At 33.4% G+C, this 16,474-nt stretch overlaps 1 protein-coding gene and 1 pseudogene across 1 annotated transcript in view; both read right to left on the reverse strand.

The window, feature by feature from the left end:
- The window catches only part of DSG1 (desmoglein 1), a 35,173-nt gene extending 21,715 nt beyond the window's left edge, over window positions 1–13,458 (reverse strand). Inside the window, exons 1-5 of the mRNA XM_011361996.1 lie at window positions 13,411–13,458; window positions 4,355–4,390; window positions 3,961–4,092; window positions 2,587–2,742; window positions 806–950 (exon numbers count right to left, since the gene is read on the reverse strand). Coding sequence (XP_011360298.1) covers window positions 806–950; window positions 2,587–2,742; window positions 3,961–4,092; window positions 4,355–4,390; window positions 13,411–13,458 — 517 coding nt within the window. The remainder of the gene's footprint in view (window positions 1–805; window positions 951–2,586; window positions 2,743–3,960; window positions 4,093–4,354; window positions 4,391–13,410) is intronic.
- LOC111741666 lies at window positions 8,803–8,921 on the reverse strand (annotated as a pseudogene).
- Window positions 13,459–16,474: the final 3,016 nt, after the last annotated feature.

Here is a 16,474-nt window from a genome sequence, read left to right on the forward strand (position 1 = left end):
TTGCCATTTATAGTAGTCCATAAGGAGGCCATTGCACTTTAAGATAGTGGAACCTCTTTCAGGTAAATGCTCTATCCGGTTATAGGTTTTCTGGGGTCACTCTACTAGCACCACTTGAGACAATCACCTTTGAATATGAACCAAACAGAATTAAGTTTAGTATACATTTAAAATATATAAAATCAGTGACTTGAGTAAAAAGCCAACAAAACCTATATTTATTAAATCACGTGTAAGAAGGGGAAACAATACTTATTTTGCATTTATTTGCCCTCAAGGAAAGCTCTTGAAGACTATGGCAACAAAATACATTGCCTGAAAGTGATTTCTATGAGTGACTTTAAAGTAGTTAAAATTAAAAATCAATTAATTAATTAATTTTTAAAAAAAAAGGAAGAAGGAAAAAAAAAGCAATATGAATAGAAGTGGATGAGATTGCCCTTCAAAGCCTTCACTCTGGGAGGCTAAATTCTCCTCCCAGTGCCCCTGCCACCACCGTGCAAAGTCTCTTTGGAATTCCTCCTTAAGAATCTACTATGGAGTTGGTGTGTGAGTTAATGAGAAAATTCTTCTCATTACTTTGGAGTTGCTCCTTGTGTATGATAGATCGAAGCTGCTTCCACAGTTGAAGGGAAAGCCATTATAGAGACTTCCTCATCCCTTGCTCTTTTGCATGCTTTTCTATAATTATCTCTTACATTTGTGATATAGTACATTGACATAGTTTAGCCACTAGTTGCCTGGCTATTAAGAAGGATCTGGAGGCCAGTATATTTTTGTTTACTTAACAAATTTGATTACTTACTTGCATTAGAATTTTCTTCTATTTGTCCTAGAAAAGTAGACATGGAAAATACAGGAGGGTTGTCATTTATATCCAAAACCCTGACTCTGAGCTCAAGAGGCCTCTCTAAATCTTGGCCCTGTGAATTCAGAGCCCGGCAATAGATCTAAGAGAGAAAAGAGGAATAATTAATATACGGTGCAACAAATATTAAGTTTTTACTTTGTTGGGTACTATACTTGGCACTGTGGATAACAAAAAGAAAAATAAGGCTTTATCTCCGACTAGAGTGTAAGCACAAGCAGCACTTATAATCAATAAGGAAAGGCAAACACAAATCAAAATGCCATTTGAGAAACAGTAACAATCAGTTACAAAAGGAATGAAAAAAAATATTATGATGTCATAGGAAGATGTAATGATTAGGATAGATCTTGAAAGACAATTTATACAGCCGGAGCTGGAATTGGCAGAGTGTTCCAAGCAAAGGGATTTATGTGAAGGAGGAAACGGAGCTATGAAAATACATTGTTTGAAATTAGGTACTATGAGCACAGCGGGTGGTCGAGGCTGTGGAAAGAGAAAACCACACGGGGGCTTCAAAGAAATTTAGCATTCATAAGATGGGTGGTGGCTATATGAGTGTTTGTATTATTATTTATTGTTCACAAGTATAATACATACTATTTTACCTGTTTGGTATATTTCATATAAAAATGAATTGTGCTTCAAGAAAAGCTAATAGGCTAGCATGCTGATTTAGAGAGTTTGGGGGAAAATATTGTGGGAGATAAAGCAGGAATATAAATTAGGAATAGAAAAGACTAAGGAATTAAAATAGTTTGAGGAATACAAACAAACAGTATGAATGAAAGCAGCAAGCATAAATTATTATTTGCAGATATTTTTGGATATGGATTGGAAAGGTTTTAAAAGAAGAAGTTACAAGATCAAGGAAAGTTTTCTCTATTTTTTAATTTTAATTTTAAGTGTTAATAAGTGTTGACTGATGAAAGCAACCAACAGAGCAAACAGAAGAGACATGAAAAAACAAAGCTGATAGAATAAGGTTCTTGAAGAGCCAGGTAATTATGAGATAATGGAAATCTCGAGATAAACTGCAAAAAAAAAAGAAATAGAAAATTCATCTTGTTTTTAGATTTAATGTAAAATATTTCTGAGCTGAAGAAGAGAGGATTAATTGTACAAATTTGTGATGGAGGGCCTCAGAGTTTTTAATGAAGTTGGTCACGAGGTCAGCTGCTTAAAGTGGATATGAAGTAGAGGATTTGAAGAGTGAGCACACGTAAGCTTTGTCACAGCTACTGTAAAGAATAGAGTAAGATTCAGTTAAGGTGGAACTGAAGTCTTTCCGCAGCACGTTCTGTGCTCAGGTTAGCTTGAGCAATGTGTATTTATAATAAAGTATGTTCACTCAGAAAAGACTCCTGTAGTAGCTATGAAATCATCGGTTAGCTTTGGAGTTAGAAGGAGCCAACATTTTCAACTGAATTAAAGAGAGAGAAGTAAAAGTTGAGTATTTATTTGTCCTTCCAAACAAATACTCTAGTTTGCCACTGGGACCAGACCAGGGATTAACATTTTGCTAAGGCCCTCATGTGAAACAAGCCTCGTCTCTCAATTTTCTCTGTATGTCTTTTGGGTCATGGGCTGATCACAAATTAAAAGACAACCAAAAATAACATTGAGTCTCTTGACATCAAATCAAGTATGATCTGAGCTTAAGATATGCCAAAAATAATTTAGGCCTGAACATATATATTGACATGGCACCCACTTACAATGAAAAATGGAGTGACTTCTCGATCGACTATAGATGTTATATTAATTTCACCAGTTTTTTGATTAATAATGAAGATTCCATAAGGTGGTTGATCAATTCCTACTCCAGAGATGCGATATGTAACTTGCTGGTTTGCAGCACAATCTGAATGAATCTGCAGAAAAAGCGCAAATGAAAATATTACAGGAAACAAATAAAGTCTGCTGTGTTTGATATATAACATCTGTCTTTCTTGAGAATTGTTGAATATTCTGTCCCTATTATTTTGGGGGAAATTTTGGAAATAGAGAATTATTTTCCTAGGTAAGTGGAGTACTCACAACTCTAGTATTTTCAATGGTAACTGATGATGGAATTAAAGAAATTCAATTTGTGTTTCTACCAAATGGGAGAAAAGTAAAATATCACCCTAATAAATCTAAGTCTATGCAATCATCATTCATTCATTCATTCATTCAATCAATATTTACAATTCGATCATATTATTTTTAGGCTCTGTGCTAGCACTGGGTCTAGAGTAGGAAACTCCTTGCCTTCTTAAAGAGTTGGCCAATGTTGTCATCATATAACATCGATCTTCCAATTCAGAATTTTTTAAAATTGTGGTTTTAGAAGAAGGTTTAAGTGGATTTATGTAGGGAACAAGAGTTATCTGGCTCTGCGTAGAAGCTCTTAATTCTGAAAATGGTGAGGATGTATTAGCAAAAAAGTAAGAAGAGCACCCCAAATAAATGGTTATAGAAACCAGGACTCTTTATTTGAAATAAAATATCGTATGGGGATTGTCTCTGTGTATCTGTATGAAAGTGTGTTTATGTTTGCATGTGTGTCTGTACATACACATATATTTGTATATGAGTGAGTCTGTGTGTGGGGATGTGTTCCTTAGTATATGTGTGTGCATTTGTGTGTGTGTGTGTACATAAAGGAATATGAGGAAAAATGAAAGGAAAGAGTATGAAAGAGGATACATTGTGAATGTTCATAAACAAGGCCAAAGTAGGAATTCAGTTATAATAGTTTATGAGACAGAAAGAGCACATGTTGAAAGAGTTCCTGTGAATGTGCTGAGTGTTAAATTTATTATTTAAATCGCTATATTTTTAAAATTTAAAATTTGAGATAACATATGGTCATGTATTAATTTCACCAATGAGGTGAGTCAATGTTTAACTGTTTACCTGAGTGCCTAAATTACTTAATTTATCCTTTTAATGACTTTCATTTTTATAATCTGAATGACTATAGTTCTGTTCTGCATCATAACTTCTCAGTGAGATCTGTTCATGAAATATTTAAAAGACAAGTTCTTTTGGAACTTTAACTTCATTCATTTTGATTTTCAACTTTATGCTTTTGGGTTGATACTTACTTTGGCGATTGGGTTCCTCTTTGAGTTGTCTTCACCTTCACGACAGGCTGCAGCGAATTTGATCCATTCACGTTTTTGTCTTCTGATTGAATGCCACTTGATGGTGCCATTTTTAGTGTTATAATCTCTTACCTTGAATGGGCAGGGTAAAGTAATGGTACCTATTAACTTTTATTCATAATTCATTTTCTACTGAGAATTTGGAGGAGAGGGTAATTGTAATGTCAGAAACAAAGGATGTTTAATTGGGATAATTGGTAATTTTGGTAATCTATTAATTTTAGCATAACATAAATGTTACTTATAAGGATGAGTTTTTATTGGGGGGATATGTTGCTACTTCCAAACCATTTTCTTCGTTTTAATTTTTAAAAAATAAATTGGTTTATGTTACCTGGATTCGAAATTCACTATTAACTTCCACCACCACCTATTAAAAAAATAAGATAAACATAATAGTTAATTTTTAATTAAATGCTCTACAATTTATGTTATCAAATCATATAAAAACATCAAACAAATCTAATTCATTATAATTATTTTCTCAGTCTTAGTAGCAAGTGGAGCTGGTATATCTCTCAGGTCTGATGATGTTGCTTTACTTTTAGTTTTTTACTCTTTAATTTTGCTCTTCTTCTTTTTATTACTCTTATTTTTTAACCTCTTTTTCATTCTTAGCCTATGCAAATTCTTGTAATCATTTGAGCTAGGACATTTGAAGCTAGAACCCAGTGGGAATGAGGGTTGGAATTTCAGGCTCTCTTAGTAAACCTTGTACCTGAAGAGCTAGAGATACTCTGATGCATATTTAGTGATATTGAACAATAAATGATGATACTAAAATTTTTTACTATAGTTTCAACATCTGACTAGCCACAGATGGAAATAGAAAAAAATATTTTGGAGTAAGAAAGACACAAAGTACAAAATATCCAGGAAACTTTAGAATACTTGTTCCTTCGCATTTCAATTCTAAGTGGAAGGTTTTCTAGTATTCTTGAAAATCTTGTTAATAAATTTTTCACTTGCTTTTTATATGAGAATAAAAAGTTCCAAAATAAAAGCAAATAATTTTCTTTATGTAAAAATGAGTTTGTATTTGATTTTATTGTTAGCACAGAATAGGTGATTTAAATGTATCCTTCCATAGCAAGGAGAATAAATTGTAGAATGGGGACAAATAGCTGGATAAGTAACTTCCATTTGGTTTTTTCTCTTGCTTTATTTATTTAAATATCTATCTATCTATCTATCTATCTATCTATCTATCTATCTATCATCTATCTATCTATCTATCTATCTAATCTATTCATTTAGTTATTTTTATATAAATTTATTAGGGATGACATTGGTTAATAAAATTATATATTTAAATTGTACAATTCAATAATATATCATCTTTATATTGCGTTTTGTGTTCACCTCTCAAAGTCAAATCTCCTTCTGTCATCACATTCTCCTGTTTTAAATAAGTGAACTAGTCAAGCAGAGCTCTACCTAGTTTCAGCTCTGGACTTCATCTATACATATGACTTATAATATAAAATCAGGATAATTTAACTTATTTTTCTCTGAAAACCAAAGGCCTTTCTAAAAACACAGACACTTAATGTATTAAGTCTAATATGTCAGTATACTTGAGACATCAAAATATTTATGTAAAAAATTAGATATTGCTTTGTAGGCTAGTTTGCATTTATCGTTCTAAACTGCACTTAAAATTAACTAAATATGATGTAAATCTTTAGGTCTTATTTCTGTCTAAATAAGACATTTTTAACTTCTATTTGAATTTTTCAGAATTGCAAAGTATAAAAACTGTTATCACAATCAGGATTTACCTTTATTACTCAAAGAAAATTATAGTTTACATTTTTAAAAATATTACTAATAGTAATTTCAAAATATAGTAAACTACTTTTTATAGTTAGTTGGTTTTAATTCCACCATTAAATTAAAAATAAAATATTAGTCTTCTAGTACATATTTTTTTAAATTGCCATAATTGATAATTCAAGAAAATATGCATTTATGATTCATATTAGTAGTTTAAAGAGGTAATATTTTTACTATAGGAGTTATATACTCATGGCATATATTTAATGTCAATCATAATCATCATTACTATTACAATTCGCTGAATGATAACTACTAGACAACATGTTTAGAGAAATTCATGTGTTTAATCTTCACAAATACGTGTGGTGAGTACTATAATAATCTTTATTTTACAGATGAAATCGAGGTTTGGATATTAATTTACGGTTAATACAATCCAATACAATTCAGCCTAAATTTGTACTTGAGGCGTTGGTTTTATGATAAAGTACAAGATAGCCTATTTTAAGAAAATTACTCAGTAAAATATACTACAAAGAACTGACATTACAATTTTTAGAATTCAAAAAAATTTAAATCTAAAAATTTTAATCTAATCTCATATTATCCTTGTGATTAGAAATGCTTATGTACAATAATAACACCAATAATAGTAGTAATACTGAAGGGAAAAAAAGGAAAAGTAAATGGCCCAAATGGTTTGGACACGTAACTGAAATGATATTGTAGATTTCCTCTTGGGTGCAGGATTGAAATGATGTTAATGTAGATGTGTACTACTTGCTACCTGTGAACTCATGAGTATTTATTCCTCTCTCATTTGTGGTTATGGGATGGGGATATGGGGATACCTTATTTGTCTGTGTTGGGGAAACCATTTCTTCATAGCTTACAGAATTATGTGTTCATCTGTTATCTGTCTTGCACTTTCCTGACCACAGTGAAATGTCAGTGCCTGCTGTTTGTTTTGGAGAACTATGCCAGATGACTAATCTTCCAACTTTATGAAGCTGGGTCATTCTTTTTCCCATGAGAGGCAACTTAGGCAGAAGAAGGAGTAGGTTTCACCATAGTGTCAGGCTCTCAATTGGAACAGTAATTAAAAAACTGCCAAGTCTGCTTAAAAATATGTTGTGTTGCCATAACCATATTGTCTTTTGCTCAAAGTCAAGAATTAACTCTGAAACGAAGTCACTTTTTGACTTTCAAAGATAATGAGATAAAAAGAGCACTTGGTAGAGTCAGAAAACTTTCAATGTACTTCCTAAATTCTCTGAGCTTTAGTTTTCTAATTTGTAAAATGACTGGAATTGACTAAATTATGTACAATTACCTTTCTGATTCTAACAACAAATCCCAGTGTGCAGTAGGAAAACATTGAAGTTTTTTGATCATGGCAAAGACATGTTAAAATTGTAGATTTAGGAAAATGACTCTGACAACAATTGGTGGGAGTGGTGGGAAGAGGCAGTGATTATAGGCTACAAGCAGTTGAGTTTCTGCAAGTCAGTCCAGGGATGGGGAGGATCTGAACCAGAGCAGTGGCAGTGGGAACAAACTGGAAAAGATCAAGGGAGAGATACTAAATGCATGGTTGAAACTGAAAAGGCTTGAGAACAAATGGGATGTGGGACTCAAGAGAGGGAAGAATCTCAGTTGATAGCAGTTTTTAAACGAGGCGATCAGGAGCAAGACAGAAGCAGAATTTAGCAGGTTAGAACACGTCAAGTTTGAGATGTCAGAGAAATGCCTGGTGAAGATGTTCAGTGATTTGAAATATGTGTCAGCACTATGAACAATAGTATATAGATTTGAGTTACTTCTGCTTAGGTAGGATGGTTGAAATCATAGGAGAATTTGAAATTTGTAAAGTAGAGAATACAGCAAAGAAACAACCTGTGGCTGAGAATGAAACTAGGGGAATTCCTACATTTATATAACTGGGAATAATGACAATAAACAAGAAACAAAGGAAGAGATAGAAAAAGAAGTGGCCAAAGAAATAGGAAGAAAGTATAATGCAATGTCACAGATGTCAGAGGAAGGGAGAATTGAATGACAAATATGGTATAAACAAGTGTCAGATGATATTAAAAAGTTAAGTGGAGTGAATCCTGAGGAAATCCTGAGGTTTTCTGTGACCTTTGGGAGAATGCTTTCAGTTGGATGGAATAAGCCCTTCCTGACTGACAGGATTTGGGGAATAAGATGGAGGGGAAGAAGACATGAAGATGCCATGTTTTCAAGAAATTTGGTGATATAAGGAAACAGAAATGATGGTAGAATTAGATGTAACATCCAAGCAGATATTTGGGGAGAGGGAGATGTGGCTTTTTGAAGGTGAAGCAATAGGAGAGTAGGCTATTTTGATTCGGAACAGGAGAGGTTAAGGAAGATTGAGAGAGTAGGAGGGAATAGGCAGAAAGAAAAGACTTTAGAGAGAGAGGGTAAAGAAGAGAGGAAGGATGAAGATTAAAATAAATTGATCAGGAAGGGGAAGTAGAAGGACATCATTCTGAATGATCTAGACCTTGTCCCTAGAGTAAAGGTATAGTTATTTTCTGGTAATTAAAGGAGTAGTTTGGATTCTGAAATAAATTGGGAATACGTGCTGTGGGGCTGTGATGGAGATTCACTTAGTGATGAATACAGGAGTAGTCATGTCAGTTCTCTTGCCCACTGGATATGGGAATTGGGGTAAGTCATTTAGCCATGCTGTGCCTCAGTTTCCTCATCTGTATATGAGACTGAAGTCCTTTCTTATCCAAACGTTCTAAGAAAGCAGTGAATAATTCACTCGAAGTGCATCCTCAATAAGTCTTCCCTTCATCTCTATTGTAGAAGCCAACCCATGTATTTAAAATAAAAAAGCCACAGGACAAAAAACTTCATGCTAATTTCTTTTTTTTTTTTAATTTATTTTTTTAGACAAGGCAATCCTTGGTTGACCTCACAGATTGCAAGGACCTTGTCAGCTTACAATCCCTTACTTTTTATTTTTTATGCCTACAGCACCTGGTCTTCCTAGGTGGTCTCCCATCCAGGTACTAACCAGGTCTGACCCTACTTAGTTTCCGAGATCAGACGAGATCAGGCTTGTTCAGGGTAGTATAGCTGTAGACTCATGCTAATTTCAATGACTCTTTAATTATGTTCATTTTAGGTTGTTTTTTTTGGGGGCGGGGAGGATATTGAGTTTTGCGTTTCTTTGCATATAGTAAAAAGGGTCTTGAAAGTAGGAATAGTAATTTTTATAAGGAAAATCTCTTGCAGTTAATAATTGTGAGGTCTTTCACAGTCACTTGGCAGTTTTTGTTAAGCATAAAATTCTAATGTGTTTAACTGTTATATACATCACAAGAATGAACTTGAGACAAAGTTAAAATATTATAATTTGCTTCTTTTAAAAAATCCCCTCTTTTGTCTTTTTTTTTGTATTACTTGGACAAAAGTTATTAGTCTGAAGTTGTCTTCTTGATAGGTTGATTTCTCTTATTCATTCATTGGTTTATTCATTTGACAAGTACATAATGATTGTGTATTATGTAGATCCAAGGCTGGATTAAGACTTTTAAAGGGTTTAAGACCTAAAAATATTATGGTAAGCTTTAGATGAAATGTGAAGTAAATGTAATACTATACCATAAAAATAAGTACTGGGAAACAATTATTTCCATGTTTAATATATTGATGATTTTTTGGAGTGTGTGGGGGAAAAGAAGTAGAAGCTATCCAAAAATTCCCTTCTGATGCCTCCTCTTTATGTATGTAATTTGACATCTCTTGAGCAATCTCGCACTGGTGCAAAGCGCTATGAAGGATATAAAAGTGAATCAGACACAGAACCTGCCTTCAAATAACTTATAGTCAAGTGGTTTTATGAGCCACAGGCAGCCATTAATTTGTGGGGAAATGGTTTTTAATTGGACAAGTTTAAAAGATTGAGCTCTGTTTTCATAAGCCAATATGAGGGCATAAATCAGCAGCCAATGGCATTTAAACTACTTTGACCTGCCTAAATCCATTAAAGAAATTTACATGTCAAGCATAACCAGCAAGGGTGGCATGACCCAGCACTCCAAAAGAGTGTTGTCTCATTGATGGAAGCGTAATAAATCTAACTGCAATGCTGAGCATGCCTCCTGCTTATATGTTAGGCAATGTCTAGTGAGACCTGGGGATATTCAGCAACAATGTTCTTAAAGAATGTATAATGAAGGAAGAGTTATTAGAAATTAAGAGCTCTGAGTATAAATAAGAGTGTTACTTTTTAGATTCATGAGCCTTGTTCAATAGGTGAATCTTGTCCTTCACATTAATAAGATAGCATTTCCTAGTACTTTAGAGTTTTCTATTACCCAAATCGGGCATGGCAAAACATTTTTACTCTGCAGCAACTAAAACCAATTAAATGATGATAAATTTGTACTCTCTATTTTCATAAAGGTGAAAGAAGATGCAGTTAAGCACACCATATAAATGGAAATTATTTTGCTTAAATACAATTTATAAATTTTACTAAGCAGGTGAACAGAAATACTGCTTCCATTTTTATAAAATATTTTACTGAAATACTAATATCTATAATATATATCGTTATAGTATGTGCAAGAAAGCATAAAGAATCCCTTCTTTTGCTTGTCTTCTGTTGGTCTGTAGTAGTTTGTTAGTCTTTCCTTTGCTTTAAACATCAGTGAACACAATTATGAGAATTTAAGATGTGCGATTCAAATAAGTTGATGAATTACATAATAAAGTACATATTATTTTTTAAGTATATCATCCTGAGTGCTGAGAAATATTCTGATAAACTGCTTACGTGCTAAATAATTTCAGCTAAGTTCGAATTGTGAAGTTACTTTATTTGGTGGTCAGAGGGTGTTTTTTCTTTTCTTTTTTCTTTTTGAAAGAGAATATTAACTGTGGGAAAAGAAGACGCTAGGCTGGTATGATGAACTGAAGAAATTGGATCATTACCGGTACCAGATAAAGATAGGTTTATTTGAGTTCTTTGCTGTAGAAATTGGCTTTTATAGGAAAGACAACTTGAGGTTTGTATTGATTTGACTAGTTGGACCTGACAAATGTGCAAGTAATTTTTAGAAATTAGAACTATAAAAATTCTACTGGTTCAAAAAATAAAAAATAAATAAAAATTCTACTGGTTCTATTTTGTGTTCCCACAGTGACCATGACATACCTTACATTATTGTCACATCCATTCTGAGATTTCTTATATTTGGTGAATAGATAACATTGTTCTCTGGCCTAGAATACAGTCTAACCCCTGCCTCCATACACTAATTTGATGGAAACAAAAAGAAAGAAAAGTAAATGCAGAATTAATAATATTATTTGGCTTGCTGTGTTATAATAGGTGTAGGCTATTGTCTGTTCAGGAGACTTGTCTAAATAATGGAACAGTCATGGGGCAAACTTGGTTGCTGCAAGAGCAGGTTCTTCATCTTTATGCTCTCTGATCTAAACCACTACTTTGAACAAGGTCTAAAACCTTTAGGTATATTGAGCAAACTATATAACATACTTGAAAATTATGGCTGTCCAGCACGCAAGTGTATTCGTATTACAGATACTACTAGTTTAAGTGTTTTAAAGGTGTTCAGAATTGCTCCCTGCTATAGATTTTCACTTACTGACTTTAAGTAGAAAAGAATATAAAGACTTTACATAGTTTTTTTGGTTTGTTTTTTGTTTTGTTTTGTAAAAGCAAACATTCACAGTAAGCCTAGCAGAAAAGTGAGTGAAAAAGTTTGCTATAGTGGTGGTTAATTTTCAGAAAAAATATAGTATTTTAAAGCAAAAATGGACTGCATAACTCCAAAAGACATTTATGCAAATCATCTGGTAAAATCAGAGGGAAAAATAAATTATGACTTTCCAAACTTTAGAAAGTGAAATATTTTATAAAAATACTTACGATAATGTAAAAATGAAACATTTTAATCACAGAATAAGTTCTTTGAGAAACAATTTTCATAAAGCATATGAAAAATCTGTGATTGATTCTAAAGTAAAATTTGGCAACAAAAATACACAAAGATGCCTATCCAGACTCAGAAAATAAAATACAACTGTCCAGAAACCTCTCTAGAAAGAGAGAAAGTTCAATAAAGACACATGATTTTGATAAAATGATAAATTTTACTGAAGAATGACTAATTAGAAAGTGGATGATTAAAGAAATTTTACAGGATGTAATTATTTAGGAATAATCATAAAAATAATGAAATAAGGTGTTTTATAGAGTCAATGAAAGTACATAAGCATCTGAATGAACTTTAATCAATTATAACTATAATAGGCCTTAATGGATCAAATTTATATGAAATTAAAAATAAAAGTATTTGTTTATTTTACAATTCATAGATACTCTTATGTTCAAATGACATACTGTGAGGTTTATTAATCCTTGCCACATCCCAAGTTATGATATCAATTGATCTTAAAGGCACATTAAAAAGTCCATGGAATAGGGCCTATGTTTAAAGAGCAGTTTGGAACTAAAGCTACCCATTTATTGATGCTCATTTGTAATTAAATCTCCTGACTATGACCTCTCTTAATTAATAAACTGAATTCAAACCATAAATCAAAGATCTAATTTGTTATTATAGAAACCCAACAATCCAGTTCCAAAATAAAGCAAGTAGAAACATATATGAACCACAGCACTGTACCCTGCCAAATTGGATCATGATTTAATTGTCATTTGTCTCTTTGGATTACATTAACTTTACTGTGAGACTATGATTTTAAAATTTGTGACATAAGTGAAACTGAGGCAACACATCAGTTCTGCACTTAGTATTATCTTTAAAAAGAAAATATAGATGTAAGGGGAACAATGATAAAACATTTAATTACATTTGTCTGACCATCAATGTACAACTTGTATATCACAGTCATTACTGATTTTCCATTAGTAAGAACCAGTATTGTAATAATTATACTTACTTCTTAATTAGAGCCATTTCTTCATCTACTGTGTCATTTATAAATCTCTCATACTGCCTTTTTTTAAATAACAAAATATCATTTTAAATAAAATCATAGGTTAGCAGTGTAGGGCTTTCAATATTAGTGACATGGATCCCAACCACAAGTGACACTGATGAGATTATTTGGATAGTGAGGCCAGTCACAAACTGCTATGATTTTAATTTATATGGATCCTATTTTTATGTTTTAAAAATTATAGTGAATCTACTAGTAAAGATACCAAAAGAATGAAAAATGTTGAGGTTAAAAATCAGGACACACCTGTGATATTACTTTAAAAGACAAGCTTCAAAAGAGAATTTGAACCAAGAGCTAATAAATAGTGATATGACTTTCCCAAATTCAATATTTTCCCAGCGTCACTTAACAATGACTTTGATGTCATGGATGTGATATGATGAGTTGACACTGATGCACTAATGTGATCTTAAGTCTTTAATTAAAGAAATAACTAAAAATCTAGTTCATAAAAATCATTAACATAAACTTTTAATGGGCTTAAGTTAGAAATAACACTAAATAACATTTTCTAAAAGGTTCTCACTTTACAACAAGAATGATCATGGAGAATTTTTAACAGAATCCACTTACCAGAAAAATGAACAGCACCGCAGCTATTCTAAAGGAGTGCCAGTCCATCCCTGCTGGGTTCTCTTACATTCAGGACTAAGGGAAAGTTGTTTCTTCTCTGTTCTTTTTCTTTCCCCCACTCAGCTGGTGTCTGATTAAAATAATTTCTCAGTAGATGTTCTTACATGCAGGCTTTGAGGTGTTTCTACCTTCTCTGGGAGAAGGACTGAATGTACGTATAACCAGTCTAGATCCCCACCCTAAAAACTTGGGCTGGTCTCACTAAAATGCTTGACAAGATCATCATTGCTCCCAGGTAAAAGCTTAGGGACACACCCTTCTTCCAGCTGAAAGGCAGCTCTCTGTAGGGCATGGAAGATTCACTACTTTACTGAAGATTTTCAGTGGCAGGCATTTAAAATGATCCAAAGTATAGAGAATTATACAATTGATAAGAGCTTTTTATCCTATGCTTTATTCGCAAGTTGTTTAGCTTCTTCTTATATTAAAAAGTCCAGTGTAACCTGGATGCTTTTATTATTCAGAGGATTATTTAGCCCATGCTCATAGCCACTCAGGTCACAGTAGAAAATTACAAACTTTCTATTTAGGTGGGTGTTAGGAAATAGTCATTCTCAAAGTTGTTCTTTAAGAGACAGAAAATTTGCTAATGTTGAGTGAGGATTTTTTTAAAGCACTAATTTAAACAAGCAAAACTGTGATACTTACAATTATAAGGTCCTCTGCATAAGTTACAGCTCTCTTTAAGTGATCAAGCTAAGTCCAGGGAAGTCTCTATTTTTCTCCCTCAGTGAATATTTTCTCTCCCCAACTAATTTCCTCTCTTTAAAGTTCTGCCCTTTTTGAGTACAGAATTTTTAAAAAAATATCGCTGTCAGATTAAAAGTAAATAAAACCTCCAATTAAATCCTGTAGGTAATTTAGAAAATGAGGATCAGTGCCTGAAATACTAATGGAAACACAGAAAGCTGCTCTTCAGGTGAGGTGGGTTAAAAGTCAGTGGTAATTCCCAAGCACAGAGCCAAGAATCTGTATAGTGAGCCAATTAGAACACAGGGAACACACTGAAGAAATGGCTGCCCACACATGCAAATGGGGAACTGAGCAGCCCTGAGGTTTGTAAAAATAGAGTGACTCTCACAAGGCAGCATTTGACAGCATTCTTGGGATATGTTCTCTTCACCTCGCAAGGTCTGGTAAAAATATTGTGAGTGGAAGGAAATCTATGCAATTCGAAATGGCAATCTGGAACAAAAGACCTATTGGATAAGAAGTTGATTATGGCCAAAAGGATGCTAAAAACATCCCTGAAAGGAAGGACATCTCTGAGGGTCAGAGCTTCTATAGAATGCTATCATTTCACTGCAGGTGTGTAGCAAAGGTTACTCAACAGCTGTTTGAAATTCCATGCTATTTGGAGCTTAGAGAGGAGATAGGCTGTCTATATTTACTTGCCATGAATAAGAATGCTTCTAAGAGGAACTGTTTGATATAAGTAAATAAAATAAAAGGAGATGATCAGGCTGAATTTCTCATTAGTCGAATAAGATAGATTGTTGACTTATGACTTAGTCTGAGCAATATATATTAGTAGTAAGATTGACCATGAACGACTGAAGACTCACTGGACACCAGAAATGAAAAAAATCTGCTCTTGCAGGTGGATAAAGTGAGTGCTTTATCCACCTTAAATTCTGGGCACAGGCCCTCATCAGTATAATGACTCTCTGCCAAGCCCAACCTTGGCTCCACCCCTAACTTAATGCCCTGCTCCAACAATTACAACCATCTAGAACTTTCATAAGGCAGTAACCTCTCCAGCGCCTTTCTGATGGCAGAACACGAACACTGAAGGGCAGCGGCTAACTTGACCATCATATGAGAACTAGAGACGCTAAACACCAGTGGGAAAAGGAATTTATGAATCACCATCTTTCTTCTTTCACCTCTTTCCCCGCTGCTTTCTCTTTCCTACTCATTTTAATGTCCTTAGTTCAGCGTTGTCCAATAGAACTTTCTGAAATGTGAAAACGTTCTCTATCTGTGCTATCCAATACGATAGTCACACGTGCTTACTGAGCAAATGTGGCTGCCATGACTAGGGAACTGAATTTTTACTTTATTTAATTTTAATTAATTTAAATTTAAATAACCACATGTGGAGGGTGGTTACGATGTTGCACAATTCTATTACCTTCTGTCTTATTCTATACCTTAACTCCTTCTGTTCCTTATAAATTCAACTGCTTTTCTCAACTGAGGGAAGTCCAGCTTTGCTCCAGTTTCCAATGAGTACCTTTTGGTTCCCTTTTCTTTATGTACTTCTATTATCACAGTTGGTCCAGTCCTTTTCCTAAACTCTTTACTGATCCTATTCCCTAATGTTAATGAGTTAAAATACTTTAAAACATAAGCAACAAAAACCCCTCTCATCTCCATATTTACATTTTCCAGCCGCCTTATCTGTAAGCTTACACTACATCATCACATAACTGTGCTACACAAGCTTGTTTCACCAATCTGATCTTATTGTACCCTGTTTGTACTCTGAACATTGTTTATTAAGTGTACTTCTACCTACATATCAACAGTTCTCATGTCATGGAAATTTTATGAAATTCAGGGTAATTGTTTGGAATTTCCCTAGTAAGCTAACAGATTTGTTTTCACAGGGATCAAGATTTTCCTGGGAAAGGATTTTCCTCTTTTGTAAGGCACTGTAAACTCTAGAGTGTCATCCCAAGTGCCTACTTTTCTATTTGTTCAATTTGGGATACTGTAATATCCTCTTGAAAGAAAACATAATCAGCATCTTTCATTAAAGGTGATGAATTTTACTGATCTAGAATTTTTAAAGTCTAATTAAAGTAACTGGCTTTTCTATCCGTCTTCATTTAGACAGCACCCATAGCATGGACTCACATTTCAGAGCAATGCTTTGGTTATGTTTTTATGTTATATGTGATCCTCTGGTTTCGTTGATGTGTCTAAATTACGCTAATCAGCTCTACAAACTGCTTTAAAAGAAGTGAAACAAAAATAAATACTAAATATAGAGGAAAAA

The sequence above is a fragment of the Pteropus vampyrus genome, unplaced genomic scaffold, assembly GCF_000151845.1.
Source record: "Pteropus vampyrus isolate Shadow unplaced genomic scaffold, Pvam_2.0 Scaffold3, whole genome shotgun sequence".
Lineage (NCBI taxonomy): Eukaryota > Metazoa > Chordata > Mammalia > Chiroptera > Pteropodidae > Pteropus > Pteropus vampyrus.